Below are 19,961 nucleotides of genomic sequence, written 5' to 3'. Positions count from 1 at the left end.
TGCTGATGTTCAGGTGTATATCAGTATGTAGTGTCTCTACTTTAAAGAGTCCTCTCCTGCTGATGTTCAGGTGTATATCAGTATGTAGTGTCTCTACTTTAAAGAGTCCTCTCCTGATGATGTTCAGGTGTATATCAGTATGTAGTGTCTCTACTTTAAAGAGTCCTCTCCTGCTGATGTTCAGGTGTATATCAGTATGTAGTGTCTCTACTTTAAAGAGTCCTCTCCTGCTGATGTTCAGGTGTATATCAGTATGTCGTGTCTCTACTTTAAAGAGTCCTCTCCTGCTGATGTTCAGGTGTATATCAGTATGTAGTGTCTCTACTTTAAAGAGTTCTCTCCTGCTGATGTTCAGGTGTATATCACGTCAGTTGCTCAACATGGAGCTTTTCTTATTTTAGATGATCAGAAGCTTAATTTAATTTTTTTGCATTAAAACTAAAACCTACTTCAAGGTTCAAGGTTCTTTATTGTCAAACTAACACAGCTACAGAGTAAATATGTCGTTGAAAAGTATGTTAATATATCTGAAGAAGTACTTTTATCTTATCTTATGTTATTTAAATATTGATGAAGTTAGGGTGTTTGGGTCACATGACTCATTATATTGATCCGCGTGGAGCCTCTTCACTAACCAACCCATCTCTTGTCCGCGAGCCTCATCAGGAGAGCCTCGTGAAGAAGAGCAGAAGAGAAGACGTCTCACTTCTCTTCCTTTTACAGAATCCCAAAAGACACACCGAGGAGCACAGACGCATGCTGATTGGTCGACGCGAGTAAAGCGTCTCCCGATTGGCTGTTGGCCGCTCGCATCGTGAGATCCGATTGGCCGCTCGCTCTGTGTTTTCCTCTGCTCGCGATCCCTTGGAATACATTACAGCGTGAAGCGGAAAAATGGCAGCTGTCGAGTAGAGAGGATCTTCATCCGGAAGAAAGAGTGAGTGTCCTGTTTATTGTGAAGCTTAGCGAGAAGCAGGAGAGGTTAGTGTAGAGATAAAGGACCAGGTTATGTGTTTATATCTTTAATAAAGTGTCAGAAACAGCCTCAGAGGAGCAGCTCAGGCTAGCTCCAGGTGTTAGCCGCTATCAGTTGTCAACATTGGGCCCGTCTATCACCTGGAGCCGTGTTTCTGTTTCACTGTAGAGAGCACAGTGTATAACATGTGTATAACATGTGTATAACATATCAGCTGTTCTTAGTGTAAACAACTAGCATCACAGCTACATGTGCTGCTAACATGTGAGAGGTGACGTCACCAGGTTAGCTAACACAGAAACCTGAATTCTAGAAATATTAATACACGAGTTATAGACAGAATCTACGGAAGGGGATGAGGGCCATGCGAGACACTGATGAGGGGAACTAAAGTTAAATACAAAACCATTTCTGAGATTTCTTTGAGACTTTTTTCTAAGAATTCTGAGATAAAAAAATAAATGCAAATACATTTCTTATTTAATTTTGGGCACATCTCAACTTTTGGCCCCTTTGACAAATAACAGTTTTTTTTACCCAAAGAAGAGCATGTTTCTTCATTAAAAGCCTCAGAGTAATAACTAATGCTAACTGTGATAAAGACTTTATTTTACTGTTATTATCCATCATAACTTGACTCTTCTTCCTGTTTATAAATACACATTCATTTCAAATGTGTATTAAATTATAAAACCTGTTCAGGCTCTGTCGATATATCGGTTTAAATAAGAATGAATTGTGTGTGTGATGTATTTCAAATATATTGTTCTCTCCAGAGTAAATCTACAGGGAGGCTCAGCTGGTCAGGCTGGTCGTCATCATGGGGAAAACTGCTCTGAAAGGTGAGGCTTCATTATCTCTCCATTAAACACCTGAGAGGCGCTGCTTTCACCTTTCATTACATATATTCTGGGAGGGTAATCTATACCTGGCTGTTCAGAAATGTGAGATATTCATACGTTTTGTATTTCCATGGGTTTGTGATTTCAGATCAGAGGGAGGGTAAGAAGGAGAAAGCAGGAAGAATGCTTCCTCTGACGCCTCCTGCAAATAATAAAGGTGAATATTTTATTTTCTGTCATTATCTCTCTATCAGAGAGCCCTAAGGAGCCGAGTAGTGAGGCTGAAACGTTGGCTCTTAAGGAGATCAGCTGATCCACTTCCCTGGGTTTCATAGAGCCACATGTTTAAGGGTTAATTTCATCCATCTGTGTGTGAATCAGATTCCTTCAGCTGGGAGGAATACCTGAAGGAGACGTCAGCTACACCTGCCCCCCCCGCCTGCTTCAGACAGGTACTGCTCCATTTAGTAACTCATAATAGACTGATGATGAACTGATGATAGACTGATGATAGACGGGTGATAGACTGATGATAGACTGATGATAGACTGGTGATAGACTGATGATAGACTGATGATAGACTGATGATAGACTGGTGATAGACTGATGATAGACTGATGATAGACTGGTGATAGACTGATGATAGACTGGTGATAGACTGATGATAGATTGATGATAGACTGGTGATAGACTGATGATAGACTGATGATAGACTGATAGACTGATGATAGACTGGTGATAGACTGATGATAGACTGATAGACTGATGATAGACTGGTGATAGACTGATGATAGACTGGTGATAGACTGATAGACTGATGATAGACTGATAGACTGATGATAGACTGATGATAGACTGGTGATAGACTGATAGACTGATGATAGACTGATGATAGACTGATGATAGACTAATGATAGACTGGTGATAGACTGATGATAGACTGGTGATAGACTGGTGATAGACTGATAGACTGGTGATAGACTGGTGATAGACTGGTGATAGACTGATGATAGACTGATGATAGATTGATGATAGACTGATGATAGACTGGTGATAGACTGATAGACTGATGATAGACTGATGATAGACTGATGATAGACTGATGATAGACTGGTGATAGACTGATGATAGACTGGTGATAGACTGGTGATAGACTGATAGACTGGTGATAGACTGGTGATAGACTGATAGACTGGTGATAGACTGGTGATAGACTGGTGATAGACTGATGATAGACTGATGATAGATTGATGATAGACTGATGATAGATTGGTGATAGACTGGTGATAGACTGGTGATAGACTGGTGATAGACTGGTGATAGACTGATGATAGACTGATGATAGATTGATGATAGACTGATGATAGACTGGTGATAGACTGGTGATAGACTGATGATAGACTGGTGATAGACTGGTGATAGACTGATGATAGACTGGTGATAGACTGATGATAGATTGATGATAGATTGATGATAGACTGATGATAGACTGATGATAGATTGATGATAGACTGGTGATAGACTGATGATAGACTGGTGATAGACTGATGATAGACTGATGATAGATTGATGATAGACTGGTGATAGACTGGTGATAGACTGATGATAGACTGGTGATAGACTGATGATAGACTGGTGATAGACTGGTGATAGATTGATGATAGACTGATGATAGACTGATGATAGATTGGTGATAGACTGGTGATAGACTGATGATAGACTGGTGATAGACTGGTGATAGACTGATGATAGATTGGTGATAGACTGGTGATAGACTGGTGATAGACTGATGATAGACTGGTGATAGCCTGATGATAGACTGGTGATAGACTGATGATAGACTGGTGATAGACTGGTGATAGACTGGTGATAGACTGATGATAGACTGATGATAGATTGATGATAGACTGGTGATAGACTGATGATAGACTGATGATAGACTGGTGATAGACTGGTGATAGACTGGTGATAGACTGATGATAGATTGATGATAGACTGATGATAGACTGATGATAGACTGATAGACTGGTGATAGATTGATGATAGACTGATAGACTGATGATAGACTGATGATAGACTGATAGATTGATGATAGACTGATGATAGACTGATGATAGACTGATGATAGACTGATGATAGACTGATGATAGACTGATAGACTGGTGATAGACTGATGATAGACTGGTGATAGACTGATGATAGACTGGTGATAGACTGGTGATAGACTGATAGACTGATGATAGACTGGTGATAGACTGATAGACTGATGATAGACTGGTGATAGACTGGTGATAGACTGATAGACTGATGATAGACTGATGATAGACTGGTGATAGACTGATGATAGATTGGTGATAGACTGATGATAGACTGGTGATAGACTGGTGATAGACTGATGATAGACTGATGATAGATTGGTGATAGACTGATGATAGACTGATGATAGATTGGTGATAGACTGATGATAGACTGATGATAGACTGATGATAGACTGATAGACTGATGATAGATTGATGATAGACTGATGATAGACTGATGATAGACTGATAGACTGATAGACTGATGATAGACTGATAGACTGATGATAGACTGATGATAGACTGATAGACTGATGATAGACTGATAGACTGATAGATTGATGATAGACTGATGATAGATTGATGATAGACTGATGATAGACTGATAGATTGGTGATAGACTGATGATAGACTGATGATAGACTGATAGACTGATAGACTGATGATAGATTGATGATAGACTGATGATAGACTGATAGACTGATAGACTGATGATAGATTGGTGATAGACTGATGATAGACTGATAGACTGGTGATAGACTGATGATAGACTGATAGACTGATAGACTGATGATAGACTGATAGACTGATAGACTGATGATAGATTGATGATAGACTGATGATAGACTGGTGATAGACTGATGATAGACTGATAGACTGATAGACTGATGATAGATTGATGATAGACTGATGATAGACTGATGATAGACTGATAGATTGGTGATAGACTGATGATAGACTGATGATAGACTGATAGACTGATAGATTGGTGATAGACTGATGATAGACTGATAGATTGGTGATAGACTGATGATAGACTGATGATAGACTGGTGATAGACTGATGATAGACTGATAGACTGATAGACTGATGATAGATTGATGATAGACTGATGATAGACTGATGATAGACTGATAGATTGGTGATAGACTGATGATAGACTGATGATAGACTGATGATAGATTGGTGATAGACTGATGATAGACTGATGATAGACTGATAGACTGATGATAGATTGATGATAGACTGATGATAGACTGATAGACTGATAGACTGATGATAGACTGATAGACTGATGATAGACTGATAGACTGATAGACTGATGATAGATTGATGATAGACTGATGATAGACTGATGATAGACTGATAGATTGGTGATAGACTGATGATAGACTGATGATAGATAGACTGATGATAGACTGATAGACTGATGATAGATTGATGATAGACTGATGATAGACTGATGATAGACTGATAGATTGGTGATAGACTGATGATAGATTGATGATAGACTGATGATAGACTGATGATAGACTGATAGATTGGTGATAGACTGATGATAGACTGATGATAGACTGATAGACTGATAGATTGGTGATAGACTGATGATAGACTGATAGATTGGTGATAGATTGGTGATAGACTGATAGATTGGTGATAGACTGATGATAGACTGGTGATAGACTGATAGACTGATGATAGATTGGTGATAGACTGATGATAGACTGATGATAGATTGGTGATAGACTGATGATAGACTGATGATAGATTGGTGATAGACTGATGATAGACTGATAGACTGATGATAGACTGATAGACTGATGATAGATTGATGATAGACTGATGATAGACTGATGATAGACTGATAGACTGATAGACTGATGATAGACTGATGATAGACTGATAGACTGATGATAGACTGATAGACTGATAGACTGATAGACTGATGATAGACTGATGATAGACTGATAGATTGGTGATAGACTGATGATAGACTGGTGATAGACTGGTGATAGACTGATGATAGACTGGTGATAGACTGATGACAGACTGATGATAGACTGGTGATAGACTGGTGATAGACTGATGATAGACTGATGATAGACTGATAGACTGATAGACTGATGATAGACTGATGATAGACTGATGATAGACTGGTGATAGACTGATGATAGACTGATGATAGACTGGTGATAGACTGGTGATAGACTGATGATAGACTGATGATAGACTGATGATAGACTGATAGACTGATAGACTGGTGATAGATTGGTGATAGACTGATAGATTGGTGATAGACTGATGATAGACTGGTGATAGACTGATAGACTGATAGACTGATGATAGATTGGTGATAGACTGATAGATTGGTGATAGACTGATAGATTGGTGATAGACTGATGATAACCTGATGATAAACAGTGATATTTTCCGCTCTGTCTTCAGGCCAGGGTCCCCCCCTCTAATGACTTTAAGACGGGGATGAAACTTGAGGCTCGGGACCCCCGAAACTCAACGTCTGTCTGCATCGCCACGGTGATGGGTCTGACGGGGGTCCGGCTGCGACTCCGACTCGACGGCAGCGACAACTCCAACGACTTCTGGAGACTGGTGGACTCGTCCGACATCCAGCCAATCGGAAGCTGCGAGAAGAACGGGGACATGCTGCAGCCCCCCCTGGGTATTATTATTATTATTATATAGAGACATGCTGCAGCCCCCCCTGGGTATTATTATTATTATTATTATATAGAGACATGCTGCAGCCCCCCCTGGGTATTATTATTATTATATAGAGACATGCTGCAGCCCCCCCTGGGTATTATTATTATTATATAGAGACATGCTGCAGCCCCCCCTGGGTATTATTATTATTATTATATAGAGACATGCTGCAGCCCCCCCTGGGTATTATTATTATTATTATTATTATATAGAGACATGCTGCAGCCCCCCCTGTGTATTATTATTATATAGAGACATGCTGCAGCCCCCCCTGGGTATTATTATTATATAGAGACATGCTGCAGCCCCCCCCTGGGTATTATTATTATTATTATATAGAGACATGCTGCAGCCCCCCTGGGTATTATTATTATTATTATTATATAGAGACATGCTGCAGCCCCTATATAGAGACATGCTGCAGCCCCCCCTGGGTATTATTATTATTATATAGAGACATGCTGCAGCCCCCCCCCTGGGATTATTATTATTATATAGAGACATGCTGCAGCCCCCCCCTGGTATATTATTATTTATATAGAGACATGCTGCCCAGCCCCCCCTGGGTATATTATTATTAATTATTATTATATAGAGACATGCTGCAGCCCCCCTGGGTATTATTATTATTATATAGAGACATGCTGCAGCCCCCCCTGGGTATTATTATTATTATTATATAGAGACATGCTGCAGCCCCCCCCTGGGTATTATTATTATTATTATATAGAGACATGCTGCAGCCCCCCCCTGGGTATTATTATTATTATATAGAGACATGCTGCAGCCCCCCCTGGGTATTATTATTATTATTATTATTATTATTATTATTATATAGAGACATGCTGCAGCCCCCCCCTGGGTATTATTATTATTATTTATTATTATTATTATTATATAGAGACATGCTGCAGCCCCCCCTGGGTATTATTATTATTATTATTATTATTATAGAGACATGCTGCAGCCCCCCCTGGGTATTATTATTATTATTATATAGAGACATGCTGCAGCCCCCCCCTGGGTATTATTATTATTATATAGAGACATGCTGCAGCCCCCCCCCTGGGTATTATTATTATTATATAGAGACATGCTGCAGCCCCCCCCTGGGTATTATTATTATTATATAGAGACATGCTGCAGCCCCCCCTGGGTATTATTATTATTATTATATAGAGACATGCTGCAGCCCCCCCCCGGGTATTATTATTATTATATTATATAGAGACATTGCTGCAGCCCCCCCTGGGTATTATTATTATTATTATATAGAGACATGCTGCAGCCCCCCCCTGGGTATTATTATTATTATATAGAGACATGCTGCAGCCCCCCCTGGGTATTATTATTATTATATAGAGACATGCTGCAAGCCCCCCCTGGGTATTATTATTATTATATAGAGACATGCTGCAGCCCCCCCTGGGTATTATTATTATTATATATAGAGACATGCTGCAGCCCCCCCTGGGTATTATTATTATTATATAGAGACATGCTGCAGCCCCCCCCTGGGTATTATTATTATTATATAGAGACATGCTGCAGCCCCCCCTGGGTATTATTATTATTATTATATGAGACATGCTGCAGCCCCCCCCTGGGTATTATTATTATTATATAGAGACATGCTGCAGCCCCCCCTGGGTATTATTAGTTATTATATAGAGACATGCTGCAGCCCCCCCTGGGTATTATTATTATTATATAGAGACATGCTGCAGCCCCCCCTGGGTATTATTATTATTATATAGAGACATGCTGCAGCCCCCCCTGGGTATTATTATTATTATATTATAGAGACATGCTGCAGCCCCCCCCTGGGTATTATTATTATTATTATATGAGGACATGCTGCAGCCCCCCCTGGGTATTATTATTATTATATAGAGACATGCTGCAGCCCCCCCTGGGTATTTTATTTATTATATAGAGACATGCTGCAGCCCCCCCCCTGGGTATTATTATTATATTATATAGAGACATGCTGCAGCCCCCCCTGGGGTATTATTATTATTATTATTATTATATAGAGACATGCTGCAGCCCCCCCCTGGGTATTATTATTATTATATAGAGACATGCTGCAGCCCCCCCCTGGGTATTATTATTATTATATAGAGACATGCTGCAGCCCCCCCTGGGTATTATTATTATTATATAGAGACATGCTGCAGCCCCCCCTGGGTATTATTATTATTATTATATAGAGACATGCTGCAGCCCCCCCTGGGTATTATTATTATTATTATTATATAGAGACATGCTGCAGCCCCCCCTGGGTATTATTATTATTATTATATAGAGACATGCTGCAGCCCCCCCTGGGTATTATTATTATTATTATATAGAGACATGCTGCAGCCCCCCCTGGGTATTATTATTATTATATAGAGACATGCTGCAGCCCCCCCTGGGTATTATTATTATTATATAGAGACATGCTGCAGCCCCCCTGGGTATTATTATTATTATAGAGACATGCTGCAGCCCCCCTGGGTATTATTATTATTATTATATAGAGACATGCTGCAGCCCCCCCTGGGTATTATTATTATTATATAGAGACATGCTGCAGCCCCCCCCTGGGTATTATTATTATTATATAGAGACATGCTGCAGCCCCCCCTGGGTATTATTATTATTATATATAGAGACATGCTGCAGCCCCCCTGGGTATTATTATTATTATATAGAGACATGCTGCAGCCCCCCCCTGGGTATTATTATTATTATATAGAGACATGCTGCAGCCCCCCCTGGGTATTATTATTATTATATAGAGACATGCTGCAGCCCCCTCCTGGGTATTATTATTATATAGAGACATGCTGCAGCCCCCCTGGGTAACTGTTTATTATTATTATTATAAATGTAGTAATGCTCTCTCAGGGCTGTTGTTGGACACACTGAGTATTATGTAATATATTATTGTGTTAACCCTCTCAGGCTTCCGGATGAACGCGTCCTCCTGGCCCATGTTTCTGCTCCGCACTCTGAACGGAGCGGAGATGGCTCCGGCCACCGCCTTCAAAAAGGTTCCTTTAATAAACATTTAAAATATGTAGGGCTGTCAGTCGATTAAAATAGTTAATCGCGATTAATCGCAAATTAATCGCACATTTTTTATCTGTTCTAAATGTACCTTAGAGGGATATCTTTCAAGTTTTTAATACTCTTATCAACATATGAGTGGACAAATATGCTTTATATGTTTGTTTATTATCATTTGAACAATGACAAATATTCTCATGAATATTAAACACAACAACCTGAACATTACAAATATTCGCCTCAATTCAACCTGGAAACCTCTCTCATACAATAATACTGTGTGTGTGTGTGTGTGTGTGTGTGTGTGTGTGTGTGTGTGTGTGTGTGTGTGTGTGTGTGTGTGTGTGTGTGTGTGTGTGTGTGTGGTGTGTGTGTGTGTGTGTGTGTGGTGTGTGTGTGTGTGTGTGTGTGTGTGTGTGTGTGTGTGTGTGTGTGTGTGTGTGTGTGTGTGTGTGTGTGTGTGTGTGTGTGTGTGTGTGTGTGTGTGTGTGTGTGTGTGTGTGTGTGTGTGTGTGTGTGTGTGTGTGTGTGTGTGTGTGTGTGTGGAGACACTGTGATGGATCGTTGAGCTATGTGCAGCTCAAGGCATAATATGCTCTAATGGGAGCTGCCTGGACGCTGCAATCATGTAGCGCATACTATCCGTGCTGAGTGTGCTGACTTTTCGTACAATGTCCCACTGTCTGGCTACCTGCATAAAGTCAAGTGCTCGGCGCAGTTGTCGGCGAAATGTCATTGAAACAGCTCCTTATATCCGTTAGCGCAGCTAGCTAGCACCAGATGCTAACAACAACAACCCGTAAGGTGTGCCTCGCTCGCGCGAGTCGCGCCACACATACACACACCCTCCCGGTCCTCCCGATGGCCAGTCCGGGCCTGCCGGTGAGCGTGGAAGTGTGGTCTGCCACAAGCGGGCGGCAGGAGCGAGGCTGTCAGCATCAGCTTGTCGATGGTATTCACTCGATGCGCTCTGAAACTACGGGGCGGCCAAGGACAAAAAATACACATGCGTTAATCGCGTTAAAATAATTAGTGGCGTTAATTTTTTTTTGCGTTAACGCGTTATTAACGCGTTAACTTGACAGCCCTAAAAATATGATGAGATATGATATGAGAAGCGCTGTTCCAATGAGGGTCTCCCTGTGTCCAGGAGCCCCCGCGGCCCCCCCCAGAACCTGTTCAGACCTGGCATGAAGCTGGAGGCCGTGGACAAGAAGAACCCCTACCTAATCTGCCCGGCAACCGTGGGCGAGGTGAAGGGAGACGAGGTGTTCGTGATGTTCGATGGCTGGAGAGGAGCCTTCGACTACTGGTGCCTCTACGAGTCCAGAGACATGTTCCCAGTGGGCTGGTGTTCCCTCACTACACACAGCCTGCAGGCACCAGGGAACAGTGGTGAGGACACACACACACACACACACACACACACACACACACACACACACACACACACACACACACACACACACACACACACACACACACACACACACACACCCTCAGTAATATATAAATACCTTATCGGTGCAATAGAGCAGTTTAGTGTGTGTGTGTGTGTGTGTGTGTGTGTGTGTGTGTGTGTGTGTGTGTGTGTGTGTGTGTGTGTGTGTGTGTGTGTGTGTTGTGTGTGTGTGTGTGGTGTGTGTGTGTGTGTGTGTGTGTGTGTGTGTGTGTGTGTGTGTGTGTGTGTGTGTGTGTGTGTGTGTGTGTGTGTGATTCCTCTGAAACACGTGAGGCTGGTTCTGTTCAGAGTTATAATATATATATATATTATATTAGGTATATTAAATTAGGTATATGAGATATATTATATTAGGTATATTATATTAGGTATATTAAATTAGATATATTATATTAGGTATATTAAATTAGATATATTATATTAGTTATATTATGGTACATCTATCTGTTGCAGGACTGACCTCAGTTCAGTTCTTCAGGTTTCTAACCTCTCCCTTTGTGGTTCTGGTCCCACAGTCTCCCTCCAGAAGCCCCCGCCCCCCCTCCCTGCCTCCCCCCCATGTAAGCCCAGCAGGAGGTCCCTGCAGCCCCCCCCACCGGCTGACCCCCCCCATGCCCCCCCTGCCCGTCAGGAAGGGAGTCCGAGGCCGCCGGCCCAAGAGCGAGACCCTGGCCCTGCTGAGGGGTCTGGCTGAGGCCAAAGCCCTGAACACAGCTGGAGACCAGGACCTGATTCCAGACCTGATCCCAGACCTGGAGACCAGACTGCCCAAGAAGAGGGGCCCCAAACCAGGGAGCAAGGTGAGACCTGAGATCTGGTCCTAGACCTGAGACCTGATCAGAGACTCAGAGAACTGATCAGAGACCTGAGCCCTGATCCTAGACCTGAGACCTGATCAGAGACCTGAGACCTGATCCTAGACCTATGACCTGAGACCTGATCCTAGACCTAAGACCTGAGACCTGATCCTAGACCTGACCCTAGACCTGAGACCTGATCCTAGACCTGAGACCTGATCCTAGACCTGACCCTAGACCTGAGACCTGATCCTAGACCTGAGACCTGACCCTAGACCTGATCCGAGACTCTGGAGACTCACCTAGGTTGCAGTGGAATAGTCCAAAAATCATCTCCTCTCGTCTCCCCCTCTCCTCTGTGTGAAACGTCACGGGTTGAGAGACGACTCGCTGACACACGACTGGTGTTAGGGTTCACCCTCGCACGAGTCTTACGGCCGCATCATTGGTGTTTACTCACGTCACTCAAACCAGACGCACTGAAGGAGGCGGGGCTTATCTCCATGTAGAAAACAACAACAACATAAACATATTTGTTGTGACTTCATTGTAATAGTGTGTGCTGATGAGTGTGTGTGCTGATGAGTGTGTGTGCTGATGAGTGTGTGCTGATGAGTGTGTGTGCTGATGAGTGTGTGTGCTGATGAGTGTGTGCTGATGAGAGTGTGTGCTGAGGAGTGTGTGTGCTGATGAGTGTGTGCTGATGAGTGTGTGTGCTGATGAGTGGTGTGTGCTGATGAGTGTGTGTGCTGATGAGTGTGTGTGCTGATGAGTGTGTGTGCTGATGAGTGTGTGCTGATGAGTGTGTGTGCTGATGAGTGTGTGTGCTGATGAGTGTGTGTGCTGATGAGAGTGTGTGCTGATGAGTGTTGTGCGATGGTGGTGCTGATGAGTGTAGTGTGCTGGGATGATGTTGAGGGTGTGCTGATGAGTGTGCTGATGCGTGTGTGTGCTGATGAGTGGTGCTGATGAAGTGTGTGTGCTGATGAGTGTGTGTCTGATGAGTGTGTGCTGATGAGGTGTGTGCTGATGAGGTGTGTGCTGATGAGTGTGTGCTGGATGAGTAGGTGTGCTGAGGATGTTGCTGATGAGGTGTGTTGCTGATGATGTGTGTGCTGATGAGTGTGCTGATGAGTGTGTGCTGATGAGTGTGTGTGCTGATGAGTGTGTGCTGATGAGTGTGTGCTGATGAGTGTGTGTGCTGATGAGTGTGTGTGCTGATGAGTGTGTGCTGATGAGTGTGTGTGCTGATGAGTGTGTGTGCTGATGAGTGTGTGCTGATGAGTGTGTGCTGATGAGTGTGTGTGCTGAGTGTGTGTGCTGATGAGTGTGTGCTGATGAGTGTGTGTGCTGATGAGTGTGTGTGCTGATGAGTGTGTGTGCTGGTGAGTGTGTTGCTGATGAGTGTGTGTGCTGATGAGTGTGTGTGCTGATGAGTGGTGTGCTGATGGTGTGTGTGCTGATAGGTGGTGTGCTGATGAGTGTGTGTGCTGATGAGTGTGTGTGCTGATGAGTGTGTGTGCTGATGAGTGTGTGTGCTGATGAGTGTATGTGCTGATGAGTGTGTGTGCTGATGAGAGTGTGTGCTGATGAGTGTGTGTGCTGATGAGAGTGTGTGCTGATGAGTGTGTGCTGATGAGTGTGTGTGCTGATGAGTGTGTGTGCTGATGAGTGTGTGTGCTGATGAGTGTGTGTGCTGATGAGTGTGTGTGCTGATGAGTGTGTGTGCTGATGAGTGTGTGTTTTCCAGAGGAAGTCCAAGATGCTGCAGAGCCCCCCCCAGCTGCAGAGCAGTCAGGTCCCTCAGGACGGCCCCCCCAGCCTCACCTCTGTGGTCTCGACAGGTAAACTAACCCTCCTCTGGTTATCCAATCACAGCTCTGCTCTCATTATCTCAGAACCAGGTAGATTGACACGTACGAGGAATTTGACTTGGTGTCGTGGTGCATACATCAAAGTAAAAACAAAACTATTTTAAGGAAACTATAATAACATTAAAATATATAGTATCTCATGTGTGTGTGTGTTGCAGTGTGTGTGTACGTGAATAAGAGTGGGGACTGCGGCCCCCACCTGGACAGGAAGCAGATGCAGCGTCTGCCGGATCACTTCGGCCCGGGGCCGGTGAACTCTGTGCTGCAGGAGGTGGTGCAGGCCTGCATCAGCTGCACCCCCCAGCCCAGAGTCCTGCTGAGCAGCCTGCAGAGCCAGGCCGGGGGGGGGGGCGCTGTCAGAGGTACACACACACACACACACACAAACACACACACACACACACACACACACACACTGATATCACCTGTAAACACTAACCCTTCAGAGCCAGGCCGGGGGGGGGGGTGCGTCGTCAGAGGTACACACACACACACACACACACACTGATATCACCTGTTAATAAGATTTAAATGAACCCTGTCCTGTCTGTCTCAGTGAGGACGGACGGGGGGGTCCGGGTGGTCCGCCTGCCCTCGGCCTCTAGTGCTTCCTTCGTGCTTCGGTTCCTGGAAAACATGTGTCGACATCTTCAGTGTGACAGTCTGTTCAGCAGCCAGCCCTTCAGCCTGTACCACAGGAAGTCAGGTAACCACTGCACTATCATCAACACACACACACACACACACACTCTCTCACACACACACACACACACAACACACACACTCACACACACACACACACACACACACAACACACACACACACACGAGTGGGGGGTCCTGATCAGCCTCAGCACAGAGTATCCTGTGTTTCTATGGAGTCAGTAGTGTTGTGTTGTGTCTCAGTGAAGCAGGAGGCTCTGGAGGCTCCCTCTCTGGCTCGGGGGGGGAAGAGGAGTCTATCTGGGGTCTCCCCCCCGTACGCTGCCCCCCTCTCCCCCAAACTGCTCCGGCCTGAAGCCCACCCCTCAGAAGGTACCACCCTATAAACAGAGAGACTATTAGAGACTATTACAGACTATTACAAACTGTAAGAGACTATTAGAGACTATTACAGACTATTACAGACTATTACAAACTGTAAGAGACTATTAGAGACTATTACAGACTATTACAGACTATTACAGACTATTAGAGACTATTACAGACTATTACAGACTATTAGAGACTATTACAAACTGTAAGAGACTATTAGAGACTATTACAGACTATTACAGACTATTACAGACTATTACAAACTGTAAGAGACTATTAGAGACTATTAGAGACTATTACAGACTATTACAGACTATTACAGACTATTACAAACTGTAAGAGACTATTAGAGACTATTACAGACTATTACAGACTATTAGAGACTATTACAGACTATTACAGACTATTAGAGACTATTACAAAACTGTAAGAGACTATTAGAGACTATTACAGACTATTACAGACTATTACAGACTATTACAGACTATTACAAACTGTAAGAGACTATTAGAGACTATTAGAGACTATTAGAGACTATTACAGACTATTACAGACTATTACAAACTATTACAGACTATTACAAACTGTAAGAGACTATTAGAGACTATTATAGACTATTAGAGACTATTACAGACTATTACAGACTATTACAGACTATTAGAGACTATTAGAGACTATTAGAGACTATTATAGACTATTATAGACTATTACAGACTATTATAGACTATTAGAGACTATTATAGACTATTACAGACTATTAGAGACTATTAGAGACTATTACAGACTATTACAGACTATTACAGACTATTAGAGACTATTACAGACTATTACAGACTATTACAGACTATTAGAGACTATTAGAGACTATTACAAACTATTACAGACTATTACAGACTATTACAAACTATTATAGACTATTACAGACTATTACAGACTATTAGAGACTATTACAAACTATTATAGACTATTACAGACTATTACAAACTATTATAGACTATTACAGACTATTACAAACTATTATAGACTATTACAGACTATTACAGACTATTACAAACTATTATAGACTATTACAGACTATTACAGACTATTAGAGACTATTACAAACTATTATAGACTATTACAGACTATTACAAACTATTATAGACTATTACAGACTATTACAGACTATTAGAGACTATTAGAGACTATTACAAACTATTACAGACTATTACAGACTATTATAGACTATTACAGACTATTACAGACTATTACAGACTATTAGAGACTATTAGAGACTATTAGAGACTATTATAGACTATTATAGACTATTACAGACTATTAGAGACTATTAGAGACTATTAGAGACTATTACAGACTATTACAAACTATTACAGACTATTACAGACTATTACAGACTATTAGAGACTATTAGAGACTATTATAGACTATTACAGACTATTAGAGACTATTAGAGACTATTACAGACTATTACAGACTATTAGAGACTATTAGAGACTATTAGAGACTATTAGAGACTATTAGAGACTATTACAAACTATTACAGACTATTAGAGACTATTAGAGACTATTAGAGACTATTAGAGACTATTAGAGACTATGACAAACTATTACAAACTATTACAGACTATTAGAGACTATTGGAGACTATTATAGACTATTACAGACTATTAGAGACTATTACAAACTATTACAAACTATTACAGACTATTACAGACTATTACAGATTATTACAGACTATTATAGACTATTAGAGACTATTAGAGACTATTAGAGACTATTATAGACTATTACAGACTTACAGACTATTACAGACTATTAGAGACTATTACAAACTATTACAGACTATTAGAGACTATTAGAGACTATTATAGACTATTATAGACTATTACAGACTATTACAGACTATTACAGACTATTAGAGACTATTAGAGACTATTACAGACTATTACAGACTATTTTATAGACTATTACAGACTATTACAGACTATTACAGACTATTATAGACTATTACAGACTATTACAGACTATTACAGACTATTAGAGACTATTACAGACTATTACAGACTATTACAGACTATTACAGACTATTAGAGACTATTAGAGACTATTAGAGACTATTAGAGACTATTACAGACTATTATAGACTATTATAGACTATTACAGACTATTACAGACTATTACAGACTATTACAGACTATTATAGACTATTATAGACTATTACAGACTATTACAGACTATTAGAGACTATTACAGACTATTACAGACTATTACAGACTATTACAGACTATTAGAGACTATTATAGACTATTACAGACTATTAGAGACTATTACAGACTATTAGAGACTATTAGAGACTATTACAGACTATTACAGACTATTACAGACTATTAGAGACTATTAGAGACTATTACAGACTATTACAGACTATTACAGACTATTACAGACTATTAGAGACTATTACAGACTATTACAGACTATTACAGACTATTAGAGACTATTACAGACTATTAGAGACTATTACAGACTATTACAGACTATTACAGACTATTATAGACTATTACAGACTATTACAGACTATTACAGACTATTATAGACTATTACAGACTATTAGAGACTATTACAGACTATTACAGACTATTACAGACTATTATAGACTATTATAGACTATTACAGACTATTACAGACTATTACAGACTATTATAGACTATTACAGACTATTACAGACTATTAGAGACTATTAGAGACTATTAGAGACTATTACAGACTATTATAGACTATTATAGACTATTACAGACTATTACAGACTATTAGAGACTATTACAGACTATTACAGACTATTACAGACTATTACAGACTATTATAGACTATTACAGACTATTACAGACTATTAGAGACTATTACAAACTATTACAGACTATTAGAGACTATTATAGACTATTACAAACTATTACAGACTATTACAGACTATTATAGACTATTAGAGACTATTACAGACTATTACAAACTATTACAGACTATTACAGACTATTACAGACTATTATAGACTATTAGAGACTATTAGAGACTATTAGAGACTATTACAGACTATTACAAACTATTACAGACTATTACAGACTATTATAGACTATTATAGACTATTACAGACTATTACAAACTATTACAGACTATTACAGACTATTACAGACTATTACAGACTATTATAGACTATTAGAGACTATTACAGACTATTACAAACTATTACAGACTATTACAGACTATTACAGACTATTATAGACTATTATAGACTATTACAGACTATTACAGACTATTACAAACTATTACAGACTATTACAGACTATTACAGACTATTATAGACTATTACAGACTATTACAGACTATTAGAGACTATTACAAACTATTATAGACTATTAGAGACTATTATAGACTATTAGAGACTATTACAGACTATTACAGACTATTATAGACTATTATAGACTATTAGAGACTATTACAGACTATTACAAACTATTACAGACTATTATAGACTATTACAGACTATTATAGACTATTATAGACTATTAGAGACTATTACAGACTATTAGAAACTATTAGAGACTATTATAGACTATTAGAGACTATTAGAGACTATTACAGACTATTATAGACTATTAGAGACTATTATAGACTATTACAGACTATTAGAGACTATTAGAGACTATTATAGACTATTACAGACTATTACAGACTATTAGAGACTATTACAGACTATTACAGACTATTATAGACTATTATAGACTATTACAGACTATTACAGACTATTAGAAATTAATAGAGACTATTAGAGACTATTATAGACTATTACAGACTATTAGAGACTATTACAGACTATTATAGACATTACAGACTTACAGACTATTAGAGACTATTACAGACTATTAGAGACTATTATAGACTATTACAGACTATTAGAGACTATTAGAGACTATTATAGACTATTACAGACTATTAGAGACTATTAGAGACTATTAGAGACTATTACAGACTATTACAGACTATTACAGACTATTATAGACTATTACAGACTATTACAGACTATTAGAAACTATTAGAGACTATTAGAGACTATTATAGACTATTACAGACTATTACAGACTATTACAGACTATTACAGACTATTAGAGACTATTACAGACTATTACAGACTATTACAGACTATTAGAGACTATTAGAGACTATTACAGACTATTACAAACTATTACAGACTATTACAGACTATTATAAACTGTAAGAGACTATTATAGACTATTATAGACTATTACAGACTATTACAAAACTACAGTTACTATTACAGACTATTACAGACTAAGATAGACTATTATAGACTATTACAGACTATTACAGACTATTACAAACTATTACAGACTATTACGACTATTAAGACTATTATAGACTTACAGACTATTAGAGACTATAGAGACTATTACAAACTATTATAGACTATTAGAGACTATTATAGACTATTAGAGACTATTACATTACTACAGACTATTATAGACTATTATAGACTATTAGAGATTATTACAGACTATTACAAACTATTACAGACTATAGACTATTACAGACTATTATAGACTATTATAGACTATTAGAGACTATTATAGACTATTAGAGACTATTATAGACTATTAGAGACTATTAGAGACTATTACAGACTATTATAGACTATTAGAGACTATTATAGACTATTAGAGACTATTAGAGACTATTAGAGACTTATAGACTATTACAGACTATTAACAGACTATTAGAGACTATTACAGACTATTACAGACTATAGACTATTATAGACTATTACGACTTACAGACTATTAGAAATTATTAGAGACATTAGAGACTATTATAGACTATTACAGACTATTAGAGACTATTACCAGACTATTATAGACTATTACAGACTATTACAGACTATTAGAGACTATTACAGACTATTAGAGACTATTAAGACTAGATTACAGACTATTAGGACTATTAAGACTATTATAGACTATTACAGACTATTAGAGACTATTAGAGACTATTAGAGACTATTACAGACTATTACAGACTATTACAGGACTATTACAGACTATTACAGACTA

General features: G+C 39.7%; 1 protein-coding gene across 1 annotated transcript; it reads left to right on the top strand.

The window, feature by feature from the left end:
• The first annotated feature begins 855 nt into the window (after positions 1-855).
• LOC117474852 (sex comb on midleg-like protein 2) lies at positions 856-14,863 on the top strand. The gene is given in 14 exon segments (XM_034120869.1): positions 856-937; positions 1,753-1,818; positions 1,967-2,035; positions 2,200-2,270; positions 6,342-6,576; positions 9,573-9,661; positions 10,828-10,839; positions 10,841-11,072; positions 11,655-11,725; positions 11,727-11,939; positions 13,687-13,780; positions 13,969-14,172; positions 14,367-14,516; positions 14,716-14,863. Coding segments are annotated over 13 exon segments (1,605 nt in total). The 5' UTR covers positions 856-937; positions 1,753-1,796; the 3' UTR covers positions 14,859-14,863.
• Positions 14,864-19,961: the final 5,098 nt, after the last annotated feature.

Source organism: Trematomus bernacchii, unplaced genomic scaffold (assembly GCF_902827165.1).
Source record: "Trematomus bernacchii unplaced genomic scaffold, fTreBer1.1, whole genome shotgun sequence".
Lineage (NCBI taxonomy): Eukaryota > Metazoa > Chordata > Actinopteri > Perciformes > Nototheniidae > Trematomus > Trematomus bernacchii.
Note: the sequence above shows the minus strand (reverse complement) of the source record. Positions and strands in the feature narration are given on the sequence as shown.